At 37.7% G+C, this 26284-nt stretch overlaps 2 protein-coding genes across 3 annotated transcripts in view; both read right to left on the bottom strand.

Moving 5' to 3' along the window:
* The window catches only part of LOC128987694 (condensin-2 complex subunit G2-like), an 18823-nt gene extending 6995 nt beyond the window's left edge, over nt 1-11828 (bottom strand). The window contains exons 1-6 of one of the 2 annotated variants that reach the window (XM_054408681.1): nt 11767-11828; nt 10569-10673; nt 9878-10027; nt 8917-9087; nt 7909-8117; nt 7101-7267 (exon numbers count right to left, since the gene is read on the bottom strand). In XM_054408681.1, the coding sequence (XP_054264656.1) occupies nt 7101-7267; nt 7909-8117; nt 8917-9087; nt 9878-10027; nt 10569-10673; nt 11767-11814 (850 nt within the window). In that variant the 5' untranslated portion in view covers nt 11815-11828. Of the gene's footprint in view, nt 1-7100; nt 7268-7908; nt 8118-8916; nt 9088-9877; nt 10028-10568; nt 10674-10946; nt 11071-11766 lie in introns of those variants that run through there. The other variant, XM_054408680.1, reaches the window with a different exon arrangement.
* On the bottom strand, nt 11814-26284 carry LOC128985313 (condensin-2 complex subunit G2-like). The gene is made up of 16 exons (XM_054404705.1): nt 26142-26284; nt 25049-25665; nt 24240-24509; nt 23327-23458; nt 22155-22340; nt 21575-21688; nt 20607-20798; nt 18588-18761; nt 17476-17700; nt 14939-15049; nt 14614-14769; nt 13914-14130; nt 12751-12986; nt 12433-12596; nt 12259-12352; nt 11814-12104 (listed from the first exon to the last, which is right to left on the bottom strand). The coding sequence occupies exons 2-16, from the start codon at nt 25655-25657 to the stop codon at nt 11814-11816; spliced, it is 3171 nt and encodes a 1056-aa protein (XP_054260680.1). The 5' UTR covers nt 25658-25665; nt 26142-26284.

The following is a 26284-nucleotide window of genomic DNA, read 5'->3' as shown; positions in this document are numbered from 1 at the left end:
TGCATCGTTTATTCTTACCTCGTTTATTCGTCTATCCTACCTAATCATATTTTGTCACTATTCAACTTTATTGATTCAAAATTCAGCATTGTAAATATGTAAAGATTTAATGATAGACAACATTTAATTCGATAAGTCTAGTCAAGTAATGTAATGTACACAAAAAATCTATCATATAACAAAATATAAATACTAGGGATGGACGGGTCCCGAAATTTCGGGAATTTTTCGGGAAAAAAATATTCCCGATTATCGGGACGGGATTACATTTTATTCGGGAATTTTTCGGGACGGGATTTGGTCCGATCGTCGGCGATTTTGCCGCTTCGCGAGTGCCGATGACGCCGCTATTGCGAGCGATAGGTCCGCGAACGCAGGAGACGAAGTCATTTCGACGATTGCGCCGTGACCGCGGAGTCATAACGACGATGGCGCCGTGACCGCGATTATTGGACCGGCGATCGCGCCGTGACCGCGGAGTCATAACGACGATCGCGCCGTGACCGCGATTATTGGACCGGCGATCGCGCCGTGACCGCGGAGTCATAACAAAGAACGCCGTGACCGCGATTATTGGACCGACGATCGCAACGTGACCGCGGAGTCATAACAACGATCACGCCGTGACCGAGATTCATGGACCGACGATCGCTCTGTGACCGCGAGTCAAAACGAAGATCGCGCTGTGACCGCGGAGTCATACCAACGATCACGCCGTGATGGCGAGTCATACCAACGATCCCGCCGTGACCGCGGAGTCCTACCGACGATCGTGCCGTGACAACGAGTCATACCGACAATCACGCCGTGACCGCGAGTCATACCGACGATCGCGCCGTGACCGCGGAGTCATACTGACGATCATGCCGTGATGGCGAGTCATAACGACGATCACGTCGTGACCGTGGAGTCCTACCGAAGATCGCGCCGTGACCGCGGAGTCATGCCGACGATCGCGCCGTGACCGCGGAGTCATTCCGACGATCGTGCCGTGATCGCGAGTCATTCCGACGATCCTGCCGTGATCGCGAGTCACACAACAAGTAAAACAACAGATTGAAACATTTTCTCAGGAGAGTCTTTTATCCACTAAAGAATTCCTTGACCGAAAAAATCTGCTTATTAACACAGAAAAATCCAATTTTATATCATTTTCCACTAAACAACGTAGACAAAATTTTGAACCAAACATTTGCATAAAATCAGAAAGAATAAACCAAGTAAAGCAAACAAAATTTCTTGGTCTAATTATCGATAAACATCTATCTTGGGAGGGCCATGTGAACTATGTGGTTAAAAAGGTATCTTCCGGTATCCATGCGCTGCGACAGATGTTCAGAGTATGCAGTTTAGACACTTTAAGAGTTGTTTATTTCTCATTAATACATTCACATATTTCATATGGAATTGTTCTATACGGGGCAACAACAAAAACTAATTTAGATAAAGTACTAATTAAGCAGAAAAAAGCTATCAGGGTGATGAAAAATCTTAAAAAGAAAGAGCCAGTCAAGAGCATCTTTCGTGAATTACAAATATTAACAGTTTATAGTCTTTATATTTATGAAACAATAATTTATGCAAAACAGATCCAACTATCATCCAGCTCAACAGAACAATTAGTATATAACACCAGATTAAAAATTAACCTACCTCGGCATAATCTCGAATTTTACACTAAAAAGACATCTTACATAGGGCTAAAATTTCTCCAGTCTATACCAGCTCACATCCGAAAAGAAACAAAATTTAATAAATTCAAGCAGCTCTTAAAGGAATATTTTTTAAGAACTCCCTGCTACTCAGTAACAGAATTCTTTAGTATTAGTAAAAAACAGTTAGGCCTAACTTAATTTGAATTCCAAATACTGTTATCCTTAAAGTCATGGTTTTGTTAAAAGTTCAAGTAAAGTAATTTTAGTACTCTTTTTATGTATTTAATTAGCAGTAAGCAATTTTGAATTTAGCTTATGACTCTATTCAAGTTCATGTAATGTGAAACTATAATGAATAAAGAATGTTTTGATTTGATTTGATTTGATACCGAGATCATGCCGTGACCGCGTGTAATACCGACGATCACCCTGTGACCGCGGAGTCATACCGACGATCGCGCCGTGACCGAGGAGTCATTCCGGCAATCACGCCGTGACCGCGGAGTCATACCGACGATCGCGCCGTGACCGTGAGTCATACCGACGATCATGCCGTGACCACGAGTCATACCGACGATCGCACCGGGACCGCGAGTCATTTCGACCGTGAGTCATAAGTTTCTATAGGTACCTGTAAATTGTTACCGTACCCATTTTTTGGTTTTTATAGATCAGTGCCACAAACGGTAAAAATTGATTTCGTATGTCTTTTTTGGTAACTGCAATACTCAAGACTTTCTTTTTATGCATAGAAAAAAATCCCGTCCCGTCCCGAAAATTGGGAAGGAAATAAAAATCCCGTCCCGTCCCGTCCCGAACCAAAAATTCAATCCCGTCCATCCCTAATAAATACACATCAACATGTTCAGTAGTCATAATCTCACGCGAAATGTTGAACAACAACAGTCTACTTGTTTTACATTAAAGCACACAATCATTACTCGTATTGTGTCTCTAAATTAAATAAACTTTAAGCATTTGAGAAATATATTTGAACATTGTAAAATGTACAAACACTGAAACAAAAACATTAAATTGTACAACTGACTCACAACAGAAAACAATAAATAATTAACCAATCAGCTGGTATTAAAATATAGGAAAATAGAATATTATTAATTGACACTAGATTGAATATATATCAACTCTCCCCTCTTAATTCTTAGGGAGGATCTGGTCAGTGTGTCTGGTCCATATCAATCCGTTGTCCATTTTTATTCTGTACATGACATTGCCCACTCGACTGATGATCTCTCCTAATCTCCACTTTTCTTTGGATGCATAGTTCCTCGCTTGCACCTTTTGTCCCACACTGAACTGTCTTCCAATCTTCCTTTGTTCAACTCTAAACCATTCTGTTTTATCTGACATGACGTTTAGTTTAGTTCTGATGTCTCTGCCAAACATCATCTTGTATGCAGACATTCCAGTTGTAGAGCTTGGTGCCTTCCTCAGCTGTGTGACTAATGCGTCGATCTTTGTTTGTATGTCACCTCTCTCCCCCACCATTGATTTTAGCCCCTTCTTCACGGTTTGTACGAATCTTTCTGCTTGTCCATTGCTAGAAGGGTGAAATGGTGCGCATGTTCTGTGACAAATTCCATTTTCTTTCAAATAGTTTTGAAAAGCCGTGCTGGTGAATTGTGTCCCGTTGTCTGTAACGACTGTCACTGGAAGACCAAACGTTGTAAATAGATGTTGTAGCTTTTTGATACACCATTCTGCTGTAGTAGATTTTGTATGTAATATTTCTAGCCATTTAGTATGGGCATCAATGATGACTAGGAAGTAATTTCCATTCATGGGCCCAAGGAAATCTAAGTGTATTCTCTCCCATGGTCCAGATGGTTCTTCCCAAGGGTGATTCCTGTCTTTTGGAGGTTCATTTCTCTTCTGGGAACATATCTTACAGTTTCTGACCAGCTCTTCAATGTCTCTGTCTACATTCTTCCAGTACAAATAGCTTCTTGCCATTGCTTTCATTTTTGTCATCCCAAGGTGGCCCACGTGTAGTTCTTTGAGTACTTCTTTCTGAAGAGATGAAGGTATCACAACCCTTATACCTCGAAAAACACATCCTTTGTGTAATGTGTACTCGTTGTTGTTTAATCCCATTGTCTCAAGATCATCTCCATTTTCAAGGGCTATCTTGACTTTAGAGAAAAAAGTATCCTTCTTCGTATGTTCTGCAATTGTCTCTTTGGTAAGTGGTAGCATAGATATTTGATTCATCTGAAATTTTGAATAGAGATCTTCACCTTCTTCTAACTTTTCTACTGGGAATCTTGAAAGAAAATCTGCATTGGAGTGGTCTGAAGTTTTTCTGTACTCTATTTTATAGTCAAAACCAGCAAGGAAAAGAGCGTAATTTAACAAACGTGTAGCTGACATTGCAGGTAGGGATTTTGAAGGATGAAAAATAGATACAAGAGGTTTGTGGTCTGTGACAAGAATGAATTTCCTGCCATAGCAGTATGGAAAGAACTTTTTCACACCCCAATAAATGGCGGTCGCTTCCTTGTCAATTTGACTGTATTGATTCTCACTTTTACTCAGTGATCTAGATGCAAAGGCAATTGGCTTTTCTGTTCCATCATTTAGCCGGTGTGAAATTACAGCTCCTAAGCCAGTTGGTGATGCATCTGTTGACAGTATTAAAGGTAATGACGGATTGTAGTGGATTAGAGTTTTGTCTTTGGCAATGTCCATTTTAACAGATTCAAAACTTCTTTCACATTCATCAGTCCATTCGAATTTCTTGCCCTTCTGTAAGAGTTTGTTCAATGGGTTTAGTTTCTCTGCCAGTTTAGGTATGAACTTATTGTAGTAGTTTGCCAAACCTATGAAAGAACGTAATTGGTTGACATCACGAGGTCGCTTTGCTTCAACAATCGCTTTTACCTTTTCAGACCCTTTTTGGAGTCCATTTTCATCAATTGTATGACCTAAGTAAGCAATCCTTTTCTGAAAGAATTTACACTTTTCAAAATTCAACCTAAGGTCATGTTCCCTCATTTTATCAAGGACTAGCTTCAATCTTTGCACAGTTTCTTCATAATTTGATCCTTGTATGATAATGTCGTCAAAGAAGCATTTAACACCACTAATTCCTTGTAGTATTCTGTCCATGAACCTTTGCCATACTGATGGTGCTACCTTAACCCCAAACATCATTCTGTTGACTTTGTAAAGACCTTTTTCAGTACTTATAGTTTGCATATTTGAACTTTCCTCGTCCATTTGCATGTGCAGGTAAGCATTGCTTATGTCCAAGGTACAAAATAGCTTGCCTCCATTCATTTCTGCGAAAATGTCCTCTATCCTAGGTATTGGATGTTTGTCGTCTTGTATCACTTTATTTAGTGTAGTTTTATAGTCTGCACATATTCTTACAGATCCATTGGGTTTAACCACTGGGACAATTGGCGTTCCCCACTGAGCATTGTTTACCTTAGTGATTATACCGGCATTCTCTAGTCGATTGAGTTCGTCTTCTACTTTTCCTTTAAGTGAGTATGGAACTTGTCTGGGTTTGATGAAAATGGGCTTGCAACCTTCTTGAAGGGATAAATGAACCTTCTCATTTGGAATACATCCAATTTCCTTTTTGAAAACATCGGAGAATTCTGTAAGGAGTTTAGAAAGATCACACGAGTTTTCTTGAATAGTTCGGATATCCCCAATTTTTAAGTTAATTTCCCTAAGCCACTCTCTTCCGAAAATTGGTTCAACATTTTGTCCAATAACATACAGCTTACCGAAGTATGCTTTGTCTTTGAAGTTAAACTCGACATACACTACCCCCTTTGGTTTGATAAGTTCGCCCGTGTAAGTTCTTAGTTGTACATGAGTTTGAAATAGCTTTTTACTCAAATTTAGTTTCTTATAATCCTTGTATGATATCGACGATAAAGCTGCTCCTGTGTCCAATTCCATTTGAATTGGCTTTCCTTCTAGTGTAACTTCAACCATGAACTTGTCAGAACCATTCATTTGTATCTTATATGTGTCGTACGTTGCGTGGTCAATATCACTTACATTTTCACTGTCCTCGATCTGATTGATATGCCTAGCTCTGTTCTTTGCCATGCAGACCCTGGCTAAGTGACCGACCTTATTACAAGAATTGCAGAATTCATCCTTATACCTGCAACTGTCAGCTTTATGGAATTTATCCCCGCATCGATAGCACCGTCCACGTAGTTGGTCAAATGTAGAGCGAACTGTATGATATCTTTCGGTCTTCTTGGTTGGGCCTTTGCTTGCATATTGTTGTTGTTGCGGCATTTTTCTTTCAGTACTTCCTGTTAGCTTAAGAACAGCAGCTGTTGTAGGATTTGATATAATGCTGCTCTCAAGTCTTGAGGATTCGAAGGAAATTGCAGCTTGCACTGATTCTTTGAAAGTACTTGTTTCTTTCTGTAGTAACTGCCCTCTTACATCATTATCTTTAAGTCCTCTAACAAACTGCATTCTTAGTAACATGTCTGATACCGATTTCCCACATTCACATTGAAAACGACAATCCTTTGCTAGTCTCTTCAGTTCCATTGAAAAATCCATCGTTGATTCGTCTTGCTGAACATGGCACAAAAATTTGTGTTGAAGAGATATAACACTAGGTAACGGTTCCAAATAATCCTTCAACACTGTTACCACATTTTTGTAATTCATCTTGTATGGATCATCTGGAGAAACCAGGTCTTGAAGCTGTTCATGTAATTTTGGTGGAAGCACTGCAAGTAATGTGCAAAGTTTGGTTTTATCATCAGAAATTTCCTTCAAGGAAATAAAGTTTTCAAATCTTTTAACGAAGTTTGTAAATGATTCTCCTTCATCGAACGGAACAAAAGCAATATTTGATGTAACAGAAGGGTGTAGACCTACTGAAGACTGATTCGTAACTGTGGTTGGGGATTGCAGTTTGTTTCTTAACACCACTTCGGTTGTAATGTACAGCTCTTCAATTTCACTTCTGCTAGTTGCTAATTGCTCAATATCTTCTTCATCAACTAAAGATTCGAGTTCAGATTGAGCATTTTCGAATCTGTTCCAATATGTCCGTAATGAAGACAACCGCACTGTGACTTCATCACTACTCATGTCTTCTCTAACTGTTTTATTTTGTACAATTGCATTGTAAGCTTTCCTAATTTGAATTTTGACTGCAGTTAATACCTTTTTAAGCTTAAGTATTTCACTCATCCTCGTCGCCAATATTGTGTCTCTAAATTAAATAAACTTTAAGCATTTGAGAAATATATTTGAACATTGTAAAATGTACAAACACTGAAACAAAAACATTAAATTGTACAACTGACTCACAACAGAAAACAATAAATAATTAACCAATCAGCTGGTATTAAAATATAGGAAAATAGAATATTATTAATTGACACTAGATTGAATATATATCAACTCGTAATAGCACAATTTTAAACTGACCAGATGACAGTATGTCTTTAATCAGAGCAGCCAACTTGACGATGGTTGTTTTCCCTGCATAGTTGAGGTCTACGAGGTTGGCAGCAACACGTAGCAGATCCTTCATCAACAACACGCTGATGTCCGGCTCATCCTCCAACCTTTGGGGTAACATGGTTCTGACTGATCTGTCAAACATATAACATCACAGTGTTAATGTTAACATAAAGTGTTAACCTTAAGATTAGCCTAGTTATGATGACGATTCCTCGATTCCACCAGTATCAAAATCATTGATGAATCAGAAATTAGGATTGGTCCACCATACCAATGTCTAAGGTTTAATTGCCAAGTTCACCACTCCAAGTGTTTCTTTGTGGTCAACAATATTTACAACTCATTTTAAGTTTTTCACAATTAAGTAGCACTTAAAAACAAAAACCAGCATACCTATAAAATGTATAATTGGACAAACAACTGAATTTAGAGATCTGCCATCATAGTTTTTGAATTCTACAAAGTACAATGGCAGTTTTGTCTACTACTTCCTACTAAAAAATAAAAAATACCTTTTGAAGAAGCAAAATAACAAAGTGTTGTGAACTTTTTGAGTGCATCTCACAGTCTCGAAGTCTATTCTTGGGCAACTTAGTTGAATATCCATCCCTTCTTTTATGTTTGAACAAAACAAGTTCAGACCAATAAGACTCAACTTTATACATTTTCCTTCCATGTTTACTCTAAATAAAACACACTAACTCAAAGAGAAACACTTATAGTGTGATTCTCCTCATCAAAAATACTAAAACAAGAAGCAAAATCACATTACATGGTAGCCCACTGGATCAGCTGCTGGAAGACTTCACCGGCGTCAAATGGGTCAACGATGGACCGACTGTCGGAGGCGGACTGTGGCTCGGGGCGATGTAGGATCAGGATCAGCTTGGCATAGCGGAGGAAACACTTGAGAAGGAAGTCATCTCCCAGCATGGCAGAGTCCAGCGGTAGACCTCCTAGCAGACGACGGTCCACCAGAGTCTGTACAATATAAACCTCATTAGAGTCAGCCTTAATTTTGAGGTTAAGAGTCTAATATAGAACACAATAGCCTAGGTTTAAGAATTTTCTTTGAGATAGCAGGCTTACCACAATGTTCTTAAAGTACTGTGTTGTTTTACTTTTTGTACCTTGAGATTTTACAGTTTTTTCCCTAGCTACAAGTTTGCTTTGAACTTTTCTTCCTTTCTGTGTAGGTGTTTAAAAAGTACCTTGGATAGAAAACATTGATTAAATGTTTTCTATCTTTTTGAATTTAATTTTTAAAGATATTTTATACGATTTTACATTAAGTTTTAACAGGTAAAATCACAGAATAAAAAGAGAGATGTTCACTTTTTTGTGTGATAGACTCTAGATTGGAAATGTTTGACACATTACTTCAGACTAGAGGGGTTGTGGCATTATCCCTTATATACAATCCATTGGGGACTGGTAGAATTTGAACCCAGGACCTCAGGGACCGAAGTACCGTTCCTACACCAGTTTGCTCCCTAATGAGATTGAGACGCTCACTAATGACAATAACAGTATTAAGTCTCACTCTCTATTTTGTGGACAGACTTAACACAGATGGTATGTGAACTATCATAGGGAATTTTCAGTTCAACTAACCTCCAAGCAACCAAACACTAGATATGCCGAATTCTTGGTTTGGTCACTTTGAATGAATTTTATCAAAATTGCACTGTGCTGTATGTTGATTAATATTCTAAAACTGGGTACAACTTTAATATGGGAATGGAGAGTCTAGTTATACTACAAGACTGTGTCACAGTACCTTTATCCGCTCCAGGTACATGAACAGCTCGTACACCTGGTTGTAAGCCTTGCCCAGGACTCTCTTCTTGTTGAGAGGGTGAAAGAACACAGCGTCCAGTAGTCTCAGAGCCAGCATAGGTTTGCCTCCTTTGGCGATGAACCTCACTTTCCTTTGCTTGTGTTCTAACGTCTGAATAAACAAACAAACACAAGCTGTTAGATCGGGGGATAATCTATGATCCAAAATATGAGTAGCTAAGTAGTTTTAGTGCTAGTCTAGCAATCAAAAGATCAAAAGGTTACGAGTTGTATCCGAGGAAAGTCAGTAGCTTTGAAGGTGCTAATGAGGTGCTGAGCTGTCCTTGATCATCGTTAGAATAAATGGTCCAGGCAAAAGAAACACCTGATCTTGGTCAGGTGCCAAATACAAAAGGCATCTTACTTCATTCCACACTCATCTTACATTCTATATTTAGGTTAAAATAAGTCTGTGTCCCCATCTTAGAGAGAGTATTATAACATATAGGCCTTGGCCTAGAGACAACATAGCATATATTGGCTTAATGACGTATAATGTAAAATAAAAATAATAAAATATTTAAAGGAAAGCCAAGTGGCTATTTAGAACAAATATCTGAACGTCCTACAGTAGGACGAACTATGTGTGTTGTTTTGTGACCATCAGCCCCTTGAACTCAGTGAAATAATTTTGCAAAAGTAAAAAAATAAGTAGTTAGTAAATTTACTAAAGGTAAGCTATCTGAACTCTATTCCTTTTAGACATACCAAATATAATACTGTAAAAGAGATTTTCTGTGAACTTTTTGCTCCTACGGTGAACGCAAAAACTACTGAGTATATGCAAACATAAATCGTATATAGTTATACCAAATCATACAAAAACTACGCTCAGATAGGCTTCAACAAATAATGATTTCCTACCAACATTGAATATTTGTAAAAACATGTGTAACACTTACTGGATTATTAGACTGGTTCAGCCCTTCACAGCGGAAAGCTTGGTCCAGCCAGTCCACAACAATGTCTTGAATGTCCACAAACCGGTTCCAAGAACAGAGGGCGTTGATCAACACCTCTATTTCACCTTGGGGCGTCATCTCCGACACTGCCTGGTGGTGATAAAGAGAATAATGAGAAGAATAAGTATTTGATTAATTTTTTTTTTTTTTAATAATAGGGTATTAGCTTTATTTAGGCCAAGCAAAAAAGTACCGGTAACTGAAAAAAAAAATTCAAACAATCTTTGTTATAGAAGCATGCTTATTTTAACGGAAAAGGTCGCTGGTTCGATTCTAAGTAAGATAATTTCTGGGCCCAGAGGCCATTAAATGGCACTGACAAAATGATTAAATGACAAATTTTGTCATTAATTACGCTTTATAAAATGTCAACAATCGTAACAAGAATAGGGTTTGGATTATTCTCTTGCAAACGACATAAAAAATACCAATGGTGTTAAAACACAAATAACAAGAAAACAACTTGTCATAGCAAATAACAATGCTCACTTTACTACACTATATACTCACCCTACATTCATATTTAATTACAATAGGCTACATATGCAAAGTCATTGTTTGAATGAAGAGATGAAGCAATTAAATCACTGTAGTCAATAACAAACCTACATGTCTATGTTCTAATGTTTACCTTAAGACTGGCGGCACATGCACTGCACACAGTCGAGCTGGCTATTAGTCTGTTGGGCGGGACCAAACTTGCCAGCTGGATGACGGCAAAGTAAGTAGGCGAACCCTGCAACAATACAATATTGTTTAGAGATGGATGTGTCTCCTACGTCTAAAGGTTAAGTTATGATTCAGAAGTGAATCATAATGAATCACAATTATTAGCTTAACAATCAATTGACTGAAATTGAAAGTAACTCTACTCATTGAAGTGCATGGATTTTAATAGAGAGGTCTTCTAGACAGAAAAGTTCTCAGCCTGAGGGACACATTTTTTTGACAGGTGGACCGACTAATAGCCATTTGTGGAAGCTTCCCCAGTTACATGTTGTATGCTCACCTTGTAATACCTAAGGAAGAGAGGGATGCCAGCCACTGCACAATCCATCAAGTCCTCATGGTCCTTGTGTCTCTCAGGATCTGCCAGCTTGTTGCTGTGCATGGACCACAACAGACTGACAATGTCAACCAGTGCGTGGAACACTCCAGGACAACCAAACTCACCTTGTAATACCTAAGGAAGAGAGGGATGCCAGCCACTGCACAATCCATCAAGTCCTCATGGTCCTTGTGTCTCTCAGGATCTGCCAGCTTGTTGCTGTGCATGGACCACAACAGACTGACAATGTCAACCAGTGCGTGGAACACTCCAGGACAACCAAACTCACCTTGTAATACCTAAGGAAGAGAGGGATGCCAGCCACTGCACAATCCATCAAGTCCTCATGGTCCTTGTGTCTCTCAGGATCTGCCAGCTTGTTGCTGTGCATGGACCACAACAGACTGACAATGTCAACCAGTGCGTGGAACACTCCAGGACGACCAAACTCACCTTGTAATAACTAAGGAAGAGAGGGATGCCAGCCACTGCACAATCCATCAAGTCCTCATGGTCCTTGTGTCTCTCAGGGTCTGCCAGCTTGTTGCTGTGCATGGACCACAACAGACTGACAATGTCAACCAGTGCGTGGAACACTCCAGGACAACCAAACTCACCTTGTAATACCTAAGGAAGAGAGGGATGCCAGCCACTGCACAATCCATCAAGTCCTCATGGTCCTTGTGTCTCTCAGGGTCTGCCAGCTTGTTGCTGTGCATGGACCACAACAGACTGACAATGTCAACCAGTGCGTGGAACACTCCAGGACGACCAAACTCACCTTGTAATACCTCAGGAAGAGAGGGATGCCAGCCACTGCACAATCCATCAAGTCCTCATGGTCCTTGTGTCTCTCAGGGTCTGCCAGCTTGTTGCTGTGCATGGACCACAACAGACTGACAATGTCAACCAGTGCGTGGAACACTCCAGGACAACCAAACTCACCTTGTAATACCTAAGGAAGAGAGGGATGCCAGCCACTGCACAATCCATCAAGTCCTCATGGTCCTTGTGTCTCTCAGGGTCTGCCAGCTTGTTGCTGTGCATGGACCACAACAGACTGACAATGTCAACCAGTGCGTGGAACACTCCAGGACGACCAAACTCACCTTGTAATAACTAAGGAAGAGAGGGATGCCAGCCACTGCACAATCCATCAAGTCCTCATGGTCCTTGTGTCTCTCAGGGTCTGCCAGCTTGTTGCTGTGCATGGACCACAACAGACTGACAATGTCAACCAGTGCGTGGAACACTCCAGGACAACCAAACTCACCTTGTAATACCTAAGGAAGAGAGGGATGCCAGCCACTGCACAATCCATCAAGTCCTCATGGTCCTTGTGTCTCTCAGGGTCTGCCAGCTTGTTGCTGTGCATGGACCACAACAGACTGACAATGTCAACCAGTGCGTGGAACACTCCAGGACGACCAAACTCACCTTGTAATACCTCAGGAAGAGAGGGATGCCAGCCACTGCACAATCCATCAAGTCCTCATGGTCCTTGTGTCTCTCAGGGTCTGCCAGCTTGTTGCTGTGCATGGACCACAACAGACTGACAATGTCAACCAGTGCGTGGAACACTCCAGGACAACCAAACTCACCTTGTAATACCTAAGGAAGAGAGGGATGCCAGCCACTGCACAATCCATCAAGTCCTCATGGTCCTTGTGTCTCTCAGGGTCTGCCAGCTTGTTGCTGTGCATGGACCTCAACAGACTGACAATGTCAACCAGTGCGTGGAACACTCCAGGACGACCAAACTCACCTTGTAATACCTAAGGAAGAGAGGGATGCCAGCCACTGCACAATCCATCAAGTCCTCATGGTCCTTGTGTCTCTCAGGGTCTGCCAGCTTGTTGCTGTGCATGGACCACAACAGACTGACAATGTCTACCAGTGCGTGGAACACTCCAGGACGACCAAACTCGTCTTCTTCTTTGCTGCTGTCTGCTGAGCTGTTGGTGTTGCTCAACTGGCTACTATTTTCTTTGTCCGTTTCTTCTGGAAATTCAAATTCATGTACTTCATTATATATATATATATATAAGTATATTCATTTGTAATATTACATTGGCCTGGCTTCACCAAGTTGACAAAACTTGTCAATGAGGTACAGTTGATTCAAAAGAAACAAAAAATTTTCTTGGGTACCAAAAATTAATAATAAACTGTAAAAATTATAAAATATCATTAAAAATTATAAAATAAAAATAGTGATGCTGTTTATTTAGCCTTATTTTGTGTTAAATGCAACATATTTATGTTCTCTAATTTGCAGTTTCTCTTTATTACAGTAGAATTAAATCCAGCCAAAACGCACATAAAAAGGAATCATGAAAAGTGATGATGTTGAAGCCTGGTTTACACTGGTTGAGTAAAGGATGTAAAACAAGGTTTTGACTTGGCTAGGTAAATTGTCGTATGCTACTCTTCTAGTTTTTAGGATTGCTACTAAATCTAAACACTGTTTGAAAGTTTCTTGTTTAGGATGAATGAGGCAGCTAGTTTCATTTCTATGTTTCGTCAATAACCCTACAAAACAGCTAGTAGAGAAAGGTAATGTGGAAAATTGGTAAAGTTATTTTCACAAGTCCTTTTTAATCGAATGCCTTATGTGTTTACGGTTTACATGTTCAAATACAACTACTAACTTGACTTTTGACTACCTCTCTGACTCAACCGATGTAAAACAGCTTTCATAATGATGAAAACAATGGAAACCATGAGGTGTTAATTTATTTAATAAGGTGTTGTGAAGTGAAACGAATATTAGGTATTTTGTTGTGTAATTGGAACCCCAAACTCAAAAGTTAATTGGGGAAGATACAGAATACGAGTATTTCCTGATGTTACAGAAAACATTTAAAACCGAACACAATTTTATGACCACAGGGTTACTTAGTTATTTTTTCCTCGATAGATTTTTACCTAATTCATCTTGTTCATTTTCACAAATGGTCTGTAAATGTTCCAATGATTTCCGTTTCTTTCTCCGTCTGCCGCCAGAAGAACTCCCGCTCGACTTGTTTTCTTGCTCTTCAGGAACATTTGAAACATTTGATTCTTCAAGTTTCTTCTTCACGTAAGCTCGAAGATTCAACAATATGGTCAACATTATTCTCACTGCGTCCTTATACTCCAACACCTTAAAAAAAACATTAAATTATAAAAGCTAAGTAATCTTGCTGCACCAAGGGATTTGGTAAATAAACAAACTTTTTCAATGTCAAAATTGTATTATTACTTATTATATTAAAGTTCTTATAAAAATAAAATAAAACTTTAAGGTTGGAATACATTTAGAGTGTAACTTGAGCAATATGTAAAAAAATGCTGATTAAATTGTGAAAATGATTTAGCCTACTTGATGAGCCTACTGTCTTTAAAACCTAAAGTGACAAGGCAAAAAGTTCTTTAAGGCTCTTACAAAAACAAGCACACAACATGGAGTGCAGACTTTTCAATAATTCTGTAGATCACATTTCAATTCAATTACCCTGACATCAATATAGTCTAGTCTTTGATTCTACAGACTTTAAGTAATCATGCTACTTTTCCAACTAATATATTTTGATTAAAAACTAATTTTCAGTTAATATATTGATTAGAAATTGTATTGTTTACATACCTTCATAGAGAACTGAAAGAGATTGCGAGCAGCTGCTGGGTTGGTGTCAATGAACCGGATGATCCGGAACAGAAACACGTCGGCGCTATGGTCCGGGGAGTAGATATTACTCATCAACAGCTTACACAAGAGAGACCCAACCTCCGCCTTCTCCAGCTGAAAAATAAACACACTCTACATCATGGAAACCATCATATACCCAGTGAAACTATGCCAGGCCAGAATAGAAAACCAGCACTCATAGGCACATGCACATAGACATAGGCATACCACTTCACTCTGTGTGAAAAGAAATATCTTTGTACAAGGGTGAGAGTCAACGTACCTGAAGTCTTGCAGCTAGATGGTCGATGGGTACAATTTTCCAGTATGGAACCCGCGTTTCACTAGTCTGGGTCTTAACACTAAGAAGCAGTTTCACAAATGATTTCCGAACCTGAAAAAATTATAGTATTAAAAAATATTTAGTTTCCAAATAATATCATTCAAATGTAAGTTTCGCTAATTTACTTGTTGAAGAGATTAAATGTGATATGTTAAAATGTCTATTTATATGAATTTTCGTCATACTACAGCAAAAACAGTAGTTTTTAGTGCATGGGTTGCGGGTCTAAAATAGTATTTTTACTCTCTAGGGAGTAAAATATCATTTTTAGTCACAAGGGAGTAAAAATCAGCTGTTGTAAATAGTCGTTAATTTTGATTTGTGTTCTATCGTATGGATCAAAATTATTTATCAATTAATTTATTAGGTAAGGTTTTTAGCCTATTGTTGTTGATCGCTCGACATATTGATGGTTTAATGTACTGTAACACAATCGTAATAGACAAAATAATTTACATAGAGGATACGCGTCCGGTAACCGGACGTGGATAAGGCGTACGGCAATGACGTCATGGGGTTGCGGGAGCCTGGAACGCCTTTACCACAACAATACAACGTTCAGCCATCGGTGGTCGTGGTGTAGTGGATAAGGTGCTCGGCTGATATGCAAGAGGTCCAGGGTTCGAATCTCATTGATGACTTTAACTTTTTGTCGAAGAGTTTGCATTGAATACCATTTATTCTTAACTGTACATCTTTTATTAGAATTTTTGGCATTTATAATTTTTTTTTAGAGAAAGAATTTAACCTTAATTAGATTTTTTCATTATCAGCAAGTTTGGTTGGTTAGGTTAGGTTATGACAGTAATTGCCGGACGTCTAATCCACGTACGGTTACCGGACGTGTATCCTCTGCCAATAATTTAATCACTTACTAAACAGCTGCTTATAAGCATTACATAATTGAAAACAAGCTGGAAGTTTTGAAAGATTATCTTTATATAAACATTGTTTTGTTTTCTAGCTTAGTTTGTTAATTAACTATGCAATATGACAAATACCCCCGCCGCAGCAAACCTGCAGACTAAGCAAATTTCCATTTCCCTGAATGGATTTACACTAAAAAGTCTCCTTAAAATTATCACATTTATTCCCTATTTAAATAGAATCAGTTTAAAACATACTTAGGTTTGCTGCAACAGGGAGGGTAAAAGTGTTTTTTATGTAAAATGTTAATAGTTAGTAAGAAATAAAAACATTTTCCAAATTTGGGCAAAATATGTTTATAAACAAGCAAACTACAACAGTTTACTTATTCTCCATAAGAATAACATGGGAATTTTAAATTTACAATTTTTTGGAATTTTCTCCGTAACCATTAGGCGCATTACAACGCTTCAATATACTAAATTATTTGTTTTTTTAAGCTCTACAAAATAAATTCGAAAGAAATTGCAAAATTTTATGTTTTTTGGGTCAAAAATGGGAAAAACCCATTTTTACCCCATAAAAGCCCCCATAAACCCCCGTTACCATGGTCCGATCATGCTGGTTCGCGAACTCATTCGAATAAACGTAGGTTTACACGTTTGTACCAAATTTCATCAAAATCGGATCATTTTTGCTCGAGTTATCGCGCTAACGGACACATATATATATATATATATATATATATATATATATATATAAATATATATATATATAAATATATATATATATAAATATATATATATAAATATATATATATATATATAAATATATATTTTGTTATTGTATACATCAATGAGGGCTACTTTAAATGTTATTAAGCAAATCAAAATACCACAGTACCCTAGAAACAATTAATATAAAATAAAATGTTTCTAGGGTACTGTGGTATTTTGATTTGCTTAATAAATATATATATATATATATATGAATTTGAATGGATGGTGTTTTTGACCTCTAGGGACCTCAAAACGAAAAAAAAATCGGTCCCGGGTCCAGGTCTTACCGTGAGTACTACGGTAATAGCTTATTCCCTATATGGGAAATTCGCTAAAACTATTGATCACCATACGGGCAAAAAGTGTCTTTTTAACCCTTGGTCATTTTTCATCAAGTAAAACTTGATCTTGGGTCAAAAAGAGTCACTTTAGGCCCTAGTGATGAAATATACTATTATGTATGCATAAATTTAGTAAAATATTCACCTAGCTTGTACAATGAGGTCTATCTGTTCGATACTAAACGGATTTCAGAAGAGGTAACTAAATTGTTGAAAACAATTCACAGTAAGACTCTATACATTGTACTTGCTATTGTAGGTTTTCAGATTTCTAGTTTTTAGTGTGAATTTTAAGTATTGTCTATTCTTGTGAAAAAAAACAAACAACAATAGTGTCATTACAGACAAACCAACAAACTAATCCCTAATAAAAATCAGTGGTGTAGTAAACTCAAAAATTACAGAACTGAGTGTTCCTAGTATTAAAGTTGTCCCTAATCATAAATGTGGGTTTTTCAGAGTCCTTATTAGGCTACTAATTCAATCTTACTTTTTCATTCTCATCATGGATGTTGTCACGCAGTTTGGGCAGGATGCGCATCAGATATGCCGCAGACTCTGGGTTCAAGAGCAGATCGCGCAGACTGTCGTACAGAGTCACCCTGACCTTGTAGTCTGACGCATCGTTGGACAGTTCTATCAGGTTCCTCATCAGCACCTGTATCGTCTCTTGGGGAAACGTACGCCATGCTGAACACAGCTTGCTGCAGATTCCCTACAAACAGATTGAAGGAGTAAAATAAACCTGTTAAAAATATTCATTTAGAATACACAATGAAGGTTTTACTTATTCAAGCAGTATCAAACAAGTATTTCGTTGTAGTTTAGTAGAAAACCATAGGCCAAAACAGTATCCACTTCTGAAATCTAACTTGACTCAAACTATAATCTATATTTAAAAGAAAGTTAGTAAAATTGATGGAAACATGTTCAAAAAAATATATCACATAGAAGGAATACATTTTGGGTTTCACACTTCTTTTATTGCACTGGTATGCAATAAGAAAAAGGTTTTTATTCGCAGAGGGCATCATGGTTTGCCAAAGTTCCAGCTAAAATCCAACATCCGATTAGACGGCACATTAAATAATCCAGCATCGATCTAATGGAATTTGGCCCTGTAAGCACCTTTGGGGGTTGTTTGGCCGAGGTTTTGATCAATCGGCTGAGGTACATGGGAAAATGGCTCGATCCCTATTAACAGCTTACTCTCCATTTTAACAATAACTCCACTATTCTCGCCATAACTTTTTCTATTGATGGCATTCGGTATTCCAACATTTTAGTGATCTTGCTGATCGGCATTTTCGTGCATTCTGTTTTAATTCAGCCTCACAGCACACGACAGTAGACCCAATTCTCACAATCAGTCAACATTTATTATAGTGTGTTCAGCTATGTTTTGGTTTTTTTACCAATTTGGCAATAGTAGCCTACTGTAAGGCCATTTTTTTCATTAAAAAATAGCACCCTAGTAGAAAGCCAAGCATAGTAAGCCCGGATACTTATTCAAGTAAACCCACAATATGTGTGGAGATATCACTGCTGATAGTTTACGCTGATAATAAACCAAAGTAGATTACTTTCTAAACGACAGCTTACCCTGATGGCAATCATGCGGACGACATGGCAGGTGTCCGTCAGCAAGTCCACCATCTCGTTGTGTTGTTTGATACAGAAGTCACTCTCGTCAGCTCGTCCTGATCCTGGCATCTCCAGCGGATAAACATCCAGGAACACAAGGGCGGCGTTCGATCTCTCTATGTTGTTTCCACTCTGTCCAACAGTTTATCAAATTAGACTCTGACCTTTCCAAATAATCCAGTCATTTTGTGAGCTTGAAATAGATATCATCAAAGTAGAAAATCGCAAGTAATATCCATTTATGTATGAAATATTTTTGGTTTTGCAAACATTATATTACTATTAACAAAAAAGTGAGACAGACGGTTTATGAATTCAAATTAGGTACATCATGTAAATTTTTTAAATATCATAGGTTTTGTAAAAGGAAAGAGTAAAAGCTTATAATTAGAATAGGGTCTTATTTGTATGGACTAAACCAGCAATGCTAAGGTCGGATAAGCTGAAAGGTAGGATAACAGAAAACAATAAAAATGAAACCTTTGTAAACATTATATTTTAAACATTGAAAAATTCAAAAGTATATGTTTAATAGAATTACTAAATGCATCACCTAATTCGGATTTGAGGTGATAAGCACAACTCAACAAATTATTGTTTTCCCATGAAAGCAAGCCACTGTTACAAACACAAACTAAAAAAAAATATCAGTGAAAACATCATGATTAAAACAATGAAATAAAAGATCAAGCGATATTTGGCTACTGAGCAACAGGTCTCCACTCACTCCTAAACTCAGTCGTGAGGGGTAGCAGAGAGATATGCAGGTATAAGATTATGACAAACTCTGTAGTGTTGGAAGTATACAGTGTGCAAAAACAAAGCCTGGAAAGTACAGGCTTCCAATAACTGTAAAGTATCCAATTTCATTTTTATGGTCATGACCTACCTTCTACCGGCGCCGTACGTGTCCGATGTTAATTACGTGCTTTTTAATCTTGTGTTTTGGCCACAGTGTTAAATGTTTCGTGTACGTGTATGTGTTATTTTTTGTGAACTTTAAACCTTATGACGACCATTCTATGGAATAAATCCTACTAATCCTACTTCCTACTAATATTATAAATGAGAAAATTTGGATGTATGGATGGATGTATGGATGTATGGATGTATGTTTGTGACAAGTGAACGCGAAAAATACTGGTTGGATTGGGCTGAAATTTGGCATGATGATAGCTCACATTCCCGATTAACATATAGGCATATTCTTATTTCAAAAATCCTTTCGGGCTCCGCCCCAGTGGCTCTGGAGTTTCCCATGTTAACCTTATGAGAAATGGAATTATTGAATCTTAACAGCTGTTTCAATTAAACAAGTTGGTTCTTGTCAATGATGTTCAATAGCATTAAAGTTACAAGGATTACCAACAGGGTGCAGCACTATTATTTCTTTTACATTTATGACAACAGCTAATTTGCAACCAAAAGGTGAGTGAGCATAGCGAACGAACTTCAACCTGGAGGCGAGTTAGCGTAGCGAACGAGCTAACCTGAAGGCAAGTGAGCGCAGCGAACAAGCTCCAACCTAAAGGTGAGTGAGCGTAGCGAACGAGCTCCAACCTAAAGGTAAGTGAGCGTAGCGAACAAACTTCAACCAGGACGTGATTGAGCCATGCGAACGAGATAATCTTGAAAATTAAGAAGTTAAACGGGGCAAAGCCCGCGGGTTACAGCTAGTCAATGCATAAATTTGACCTGAAGATGTGTTAGTATTAACATGAAACAGCTGTAGTCAACCAACTACAAACCAGGATCACTTGACGGATACAGGTAATTTAAACCTTTTATGGTAATAACTGTAAAGTCAGGGCAGTAAAAAGACTTGTCTCACTATGGTGTACAGTCATGTCACAAAAAATAGCTAGTGATCTAACATTACTTAACCGTCCAATAGATGGGTCGAATAACACGAAAGGTAAAAAAATCAATTCTACTATATACTTCATATTGTCAAGGATTGTATTGCTGCGGACTCACCCGCAGATGACGCCACAGTAGAGGCATGTACAGCTCGGTGAGCACTTTGCTGAACTGTGCCGTGGTTCGGTGGTGATGTAGGTAGGACAAGATGGCGAACACGTTCTGACCTGTGTGGACCAGCTCCTGTTTGTGTCGTTTGAACACAAACATGTGGGTCATCAGGTTCTGGATGCAGTGCTTCTCCAGCTCCTAGGGACAGACATTACAGTGTTACTGAGCTGATACAAGTGCAGATACATCTGAAAGAAACTTGCGTGGTTCATTCTATACCAGTACAAATTAAGTTGTTTAATTATGTAAGTGGGTGGATTAAAGATTAATTGCATTTCACAACAAGGTAACTTGTGGTTGTTGTATAATGATTCGGTTATTATACCGTACAGACCTACTAACTTAAGCCAAGTTTAAGAAGTGCCCAATTATTGAAAACAGGTGGCAAACATTTAACTTAGTCATAATACAGTCTTTTTATCTTCTTTCTCATACATATATACTACAATTTATTATAACTTCATGTACAATTGCCACACATAAATTTACTTTATTGACGCAAGTACATTAAATTTCACATTTTGATGCCGCCTGACATAAAACTTGGCTAGGCTACCAGCATTGATTCCTGTCATGGAGACACGTTAGCATGAATCACATAGCTCAGTCTCAATGACCCCAAGTACCACTAACTAAAAGTCTAAAATGGCAAAGGCTGTACTGTGTAGCTGTTGAAGCTACCAAGTTCTGCAGTCGACCACCCCGGGTCTCTTGCAGGGTTGTAATTATCTCAAAAAGTTACGAGGAACTTACAAAAACATTTGATAGGTTTTCTAATTAGTAATCCAGACAGCCGGGTCACCAGTGCTGAGTTTGCAGGAATTTTTAAGGCTACTATTATTATTTTATGTAGATTAAAATTTATTAACTTGACTTCTTAATATTCAATTTTGGTTTTAAACATTTAGTCCTACCTGTCGCACTTCTGAGCTTCCGTTGAACCAAGCGCTGTAGTAAACTTCTCCGTACGCACAAGCCTGGGTCCTTTTGCAGATTGAGAGAAAGTCTTTGATTGCTTTGTGAAGCCTCTGAGAAAAAATAATGCAAGACTGAGATATGCTATTACACATTGGCACTAGGTAAAGTAACATGCTTTTGAGTTGGTTTATTCAAGACTATGTCTTAAGTGAAAGCTATGTGACAAAGGAAACTTTAGGTAATGCTGTAGTTTTTTGTAAAGGCTTAACTTTGCAAAATGTGAACCATAAGATTGCCAAGTTTGAGGAATCAATTAGCGAGGAAAGGTGGCAAAAATTAAAGCTAGGACATAATATAGTCTCATAGCTAACTTACTTGATAAAAGTTAGAGTCCAGGACAATAAAAGGTCGCAAAACATAGGCTAACACTGATATATTTTGTTAAAAGACCTCTCCCGACTCATCAATTCACTCTCTAGAATTACACTACAACAAAATGCCAGTGTAGTGTAAGCAAAAATCTTCAAAACGATACAAGGTCTTTTCCAGTTCAAAAAATATCTTGCCTAAATATACCTTTATCAACTTGATGTCCAAAGTCAATGTGAAGGCAATGAACTGTCGCCCCTCCTTGCAAGCCAGGTAGGTAGGGCTGGCTACAATCTTCTCTAGTCGCGCCACAACACTCTCACAACTCTGCGTTCTCAAGTTTAGTCGAGCCAGGGCGACTCTCATTTCCCACATTCTCTTGATCTCGGGCTTCTGTGGGTCGACAGAATATTCAATATACAAAACATGCTGATTGGGACACAGACACAACCCTCCTCTTTTTTGTAAAACAAAATAATTTGGCAAATAAATTGAAACTCAATAACTTAACTTAGTTTAAATTATACAGTAGCATCTCGATTATACAACCTAAACAGCATAAAGGTCAGTTAACACGGAAAATAATATAGGCCTACTCATTACTTCAGGCTAAACCTAAGGGTTGCGGCATTATCACATCGATAAAATCAATTGGTGACTTGGCGGGATTTGAATCCAAGACCTCAGGGGCCAAAGTCCCGCACTCTAACCACTATACCAGCTCGCTCCCCTACCCTGTACAGTAGGCAAGTAAGGTCATACCACAGTAAAATTTCATGCTATAGTCGACTCAAATAGAACTGGCGGTTGAATGATTAATACCAGCTGGCCTATTTAAAAACATTACCTTGACCCGCCAGTTCTATTTGCTTTGTCATTAGGCCCTACTTCATTATCCGAAGAGGTGTTGGATAACACGGAAAGTTGAATAACCAAAGTTAGGATATAATTGTGACTCTGCTGTATAGCTACCACGAATACTAGAAAAATACGGTATGGATCATAAATATAAACAAATGACGTTGTTGGCCCGAATCCTATACTAATAGCATTGAACATATGTTTTGGCTGATCCATTTAAGCAATGTTAAATTATGTTTATTTTCGGGCCAAAAACGTCATTTGTTTATGTTTATGATCCATACCGGTATTTTTCTAGTAATCGTGATAGCTACTGTGTAGGCCTATGTATAACTATAAATGCTTAAGTCTCTGTTAATTCCTGTAATCTAATGTCATGTAGACATAATGGTGATTTAAAACATGTGTTTGTAAACCCACAACGTTAATGGAAAATGTGAGAAGTTTTGTGGGTAGGCATTTTAAAATAGTACATTTTGAAAAATTATAATACGGTATATATTAAATTTGCTACATACCCTGTCAACACCATTCTTGTCATCTACAGTTAGATCCAACAGGAAGTTAATTGTGTTCAAGTAGAAACTTCCATCTACTCTGATCCCTTTAATGCAGCAATACTCGCAGAGCTCGGAGATTTTACTTTTTAGCTGGAAAACATACATATCCTTAAAACACACAATACCTAGCTAAAATGTGTTTATAATTTTAGCCTACACAATCTTACAAGTGATCATACATAGATAGGTCCGCCCCCACTCCAATATTGATCTAGCCTATATTCGCCAAAAAATTCATTTGACTACACTGTCAGACAATTTGTTCAAAGATGTGCATTTAAACATCTTACAGATGTCACTCTTTAAGGAGCCTATTTTGTCTTGGCAGATTTTTAAACCTTGAAAACTTATCATTTAAATGTATTTCATATTGGGATATGAACTACACATACTGTAGCGGTATTATACCATCATACACTGCATGAACCAGCTTTCTTAAGAACTTTGATCATTACCTAATGGTGAATATAAAGCCATCATAATCCTGGCTAAATAAATGGATTAGGTGATATTCAACAAGTAGGGGACCTACAGTAGGCTGCCCGCTTTTAACATGACTGTAAACAATGAGATCTGCTGTGTGCCTATGTAACTTACGCGGATGTATTAAATGTACGTATTAGGATCCTGTTTTTAATTGGTACATGTAGCTAGACTAAGCACATTATTTTCTAACTTCTGGTTGGAAGTAACAAGCTTAAAAAACTCGGAAAAAATACAAATAGGTAATGAAACAGATTGTTGCTCACATTTCACAAATGGGTTAAATTATGAACTAGTATATCTAAATTATCAAAACAATGCTTAGTGTGGTCATTGCCACACTCTAAAACATGCTCAAGATTTAAAATACTGTTAGGCCTAAACTAACCTGTTGTCCTGTGTTTTTTTCAATGAGGACCAAGTTAAAGGCAACAGCGATCCAAGCCAAGGCTTCACTATCTGCAACATCGTGAAGGGCAGTTGTGTGCAGAAGTAGGCTTATAATTGCTGATAATACTTCTCGACTTTCTTCCTTAAACTGTTCTACTTCTGGACACATCAGATTGTTTAGTCTGGTCTTAACAGGGTCCCGTAAATCGTTCCACAATTTCTCCATCTCTAAAGAGTTGAGTTTGTATAGATGACCCTTCTCTTGTTCCTAAACAAAGTAGCCTATTTTATTCAGTGGAAACTTGTATGCTGTTTTTGTAAAAAAAATATAGAGTAGGCCTAACCGAGTCTTGCTAAAATGTAAAATAGCCTATATGAAATAACCATAAATTGTCACTTTAAAAGCCTGCTTGAACCAGCAACTATTAATGTGTGACGTCCAAACACTGTGTAGAAAGATAATCTTGGTACCTAACTTATTAGAGATCTTTAAATTATAAGAGATGATTGATTTTGACACTAACTTAATTCAATTGATGTATGAACCAATATTTGTATGAGCCTTTACTTAAATCATGTATCTTCAAGTTCTGCTCACAGGACCAGCAAATGAAGGATCATTGCTTATGGTGAGCAGTGAGCCATTGCTGACCTCCAGCCTACACGTTATTGTTAGGAGGAAAAGATTTGGTAATTTTAACAAGAATTTATAATTTAAAGGACTTAAATAATTTGATTAAACTGTGAAGAAACAAGTGTTTACAATTTTATAAATAGCTTACAGCTAACAGAAACTAGGTTAGTCACCTCAAGTTTCAAAACTTCGACTGTGTGAGAAGGCATTCCATCACAGTTGAGAAGTTTGCTAAGAAACTTCACCCTCTTTTCATCTTCTACAACAACAGACTTCTTTGTAGACCGGCCTCGTTTTTTCTTTCCTTGATCTTTTTCTGGGACTGGATCTCCGGGATTATTTCCCAACAAATCTGGGATATCGTCTTCCATGATGTTTTCCTTGACTACATTTTCATTTTCTACAACAACAGACTTCTTAGACCGGCCTTGTTTTTTCTTTCCTTGACCTTTTTCTGTAACTGAATCTCCAAGATTATTTGCTAACGAATCTGAGATATCGTCTTCCATGATGTTTTCCTCAACTATATTTAAATCTTCTACAACAATAGATTTCTTAGACCGGCCTCGTTTTTTCTTTTCTTGGCATTTTTCTGGAACTGGATGTTCTGGATTATTTTCTAACAAATCTGGGATATCGTCTTCCATGATGTTTTCTTCAACTATATTTTCCTCTTCTACAACAACAGACTTCTTAGACCGGCGTTGTTTTTTCTTTTCTTTGCATTTTTCTGGAACTGGATCTTCTGGATTTTCTAACAAATCTGAGATATTTTCCTCCATGGTGTTTCCTTCAAATAAGTTAGGCCTATAAGAAACAGTCCTAGTGTTATAAGTTGTACAGCTACTTAGCTAGATCTAGGACAGATTAGAGGTTAAATCAGGTTATGAGGATTGATTTTAATTGTATTATTTCCTTTGCTCATCAATCCTATTTCAAACATATGTTACTTTTAATTTAAATAGACGTATTTTGAACTGTGAGGGGATCTTCAAGTTTGTATATAAGATCAAATGTTTAGTATGAAGATTTCTTTATTTTAATCTTGCCATTCATATTAGGCTATAACAGCTACAGTAACTTAAATTGACTTTATTTACTTGTACGTTTTAGTACCGGTATGCTAAAATATTCAAAACTAGTGTAGTGATTGTAATTATGCTATCCAAACCATTTAATTATAAATTAATTGCCTTTAAAATAAGGCCAAAATTTATTATAACAAGGCAATAGGTAAATGCACACCTAGACTTAAACCAGTATTACCTATTCTTCACTTTCGTTACACTGTTTATGTAACTTAACTTTTGCAAAGTTACAAATTCACACAATTAAATATTATAAACTTTAATGCATTGTTAATACAGCTTATAAAAACTTAAAATAACAAATCATAATTCCAACCTATC

The sequence above is a fragment of the Macrosteles quadrilineatus genome, unplaced genomic scaffold, assembly GCF_028750875.1.
Source record: "Macrosteles quadrilineatus isolate MER2022 unplaced genomic scaffold, UCM_ALF_1.0 Scaffold_2__2_contigs__length_208266976, whole genome shotgun sequence".
In the NCBI taxonomy this organism is placed as follows: Eukaryota; Metazoa; Arthropoda; class Insecta; order Hemiptera; family Cicadellidae; genus Macrosteles; species Macrosteles quadrilineatus.
The sequence above is the reverse complement of the archived record's forward strand: the minus strand, read 5'-3'. Positions and strand labels throughout refer to the sequence as shown.

What these genes read in the sequence shown, in the direction of transcription:
- LOC128985313 (XM_054404705.1), bottom strand. Translation starts at nt 25,657, where the DNA reads ATGGAGGAAAATATCTCAGATTTGTTAGAAAATCCAGAAGATCCAGTT. An exon ending in ACAAGAATGGTGTTGACAGG is followed by an intron (nt 22,341 to 23,326) that starts GTATGTAGCAAA and finishes GTCGACCCACAG; the next exon opens with AAGCCCGAGATCAAGAGAAT. An exon ending in TACTGTGGCGTCATCTGCGG is followed by an intron (nt 18,762 to 20,606) that starts GTGAGTCCGCAG and finishes ACTGTTGGACAG; the next exon opens with AGTGGAAACAACATAGAGAG.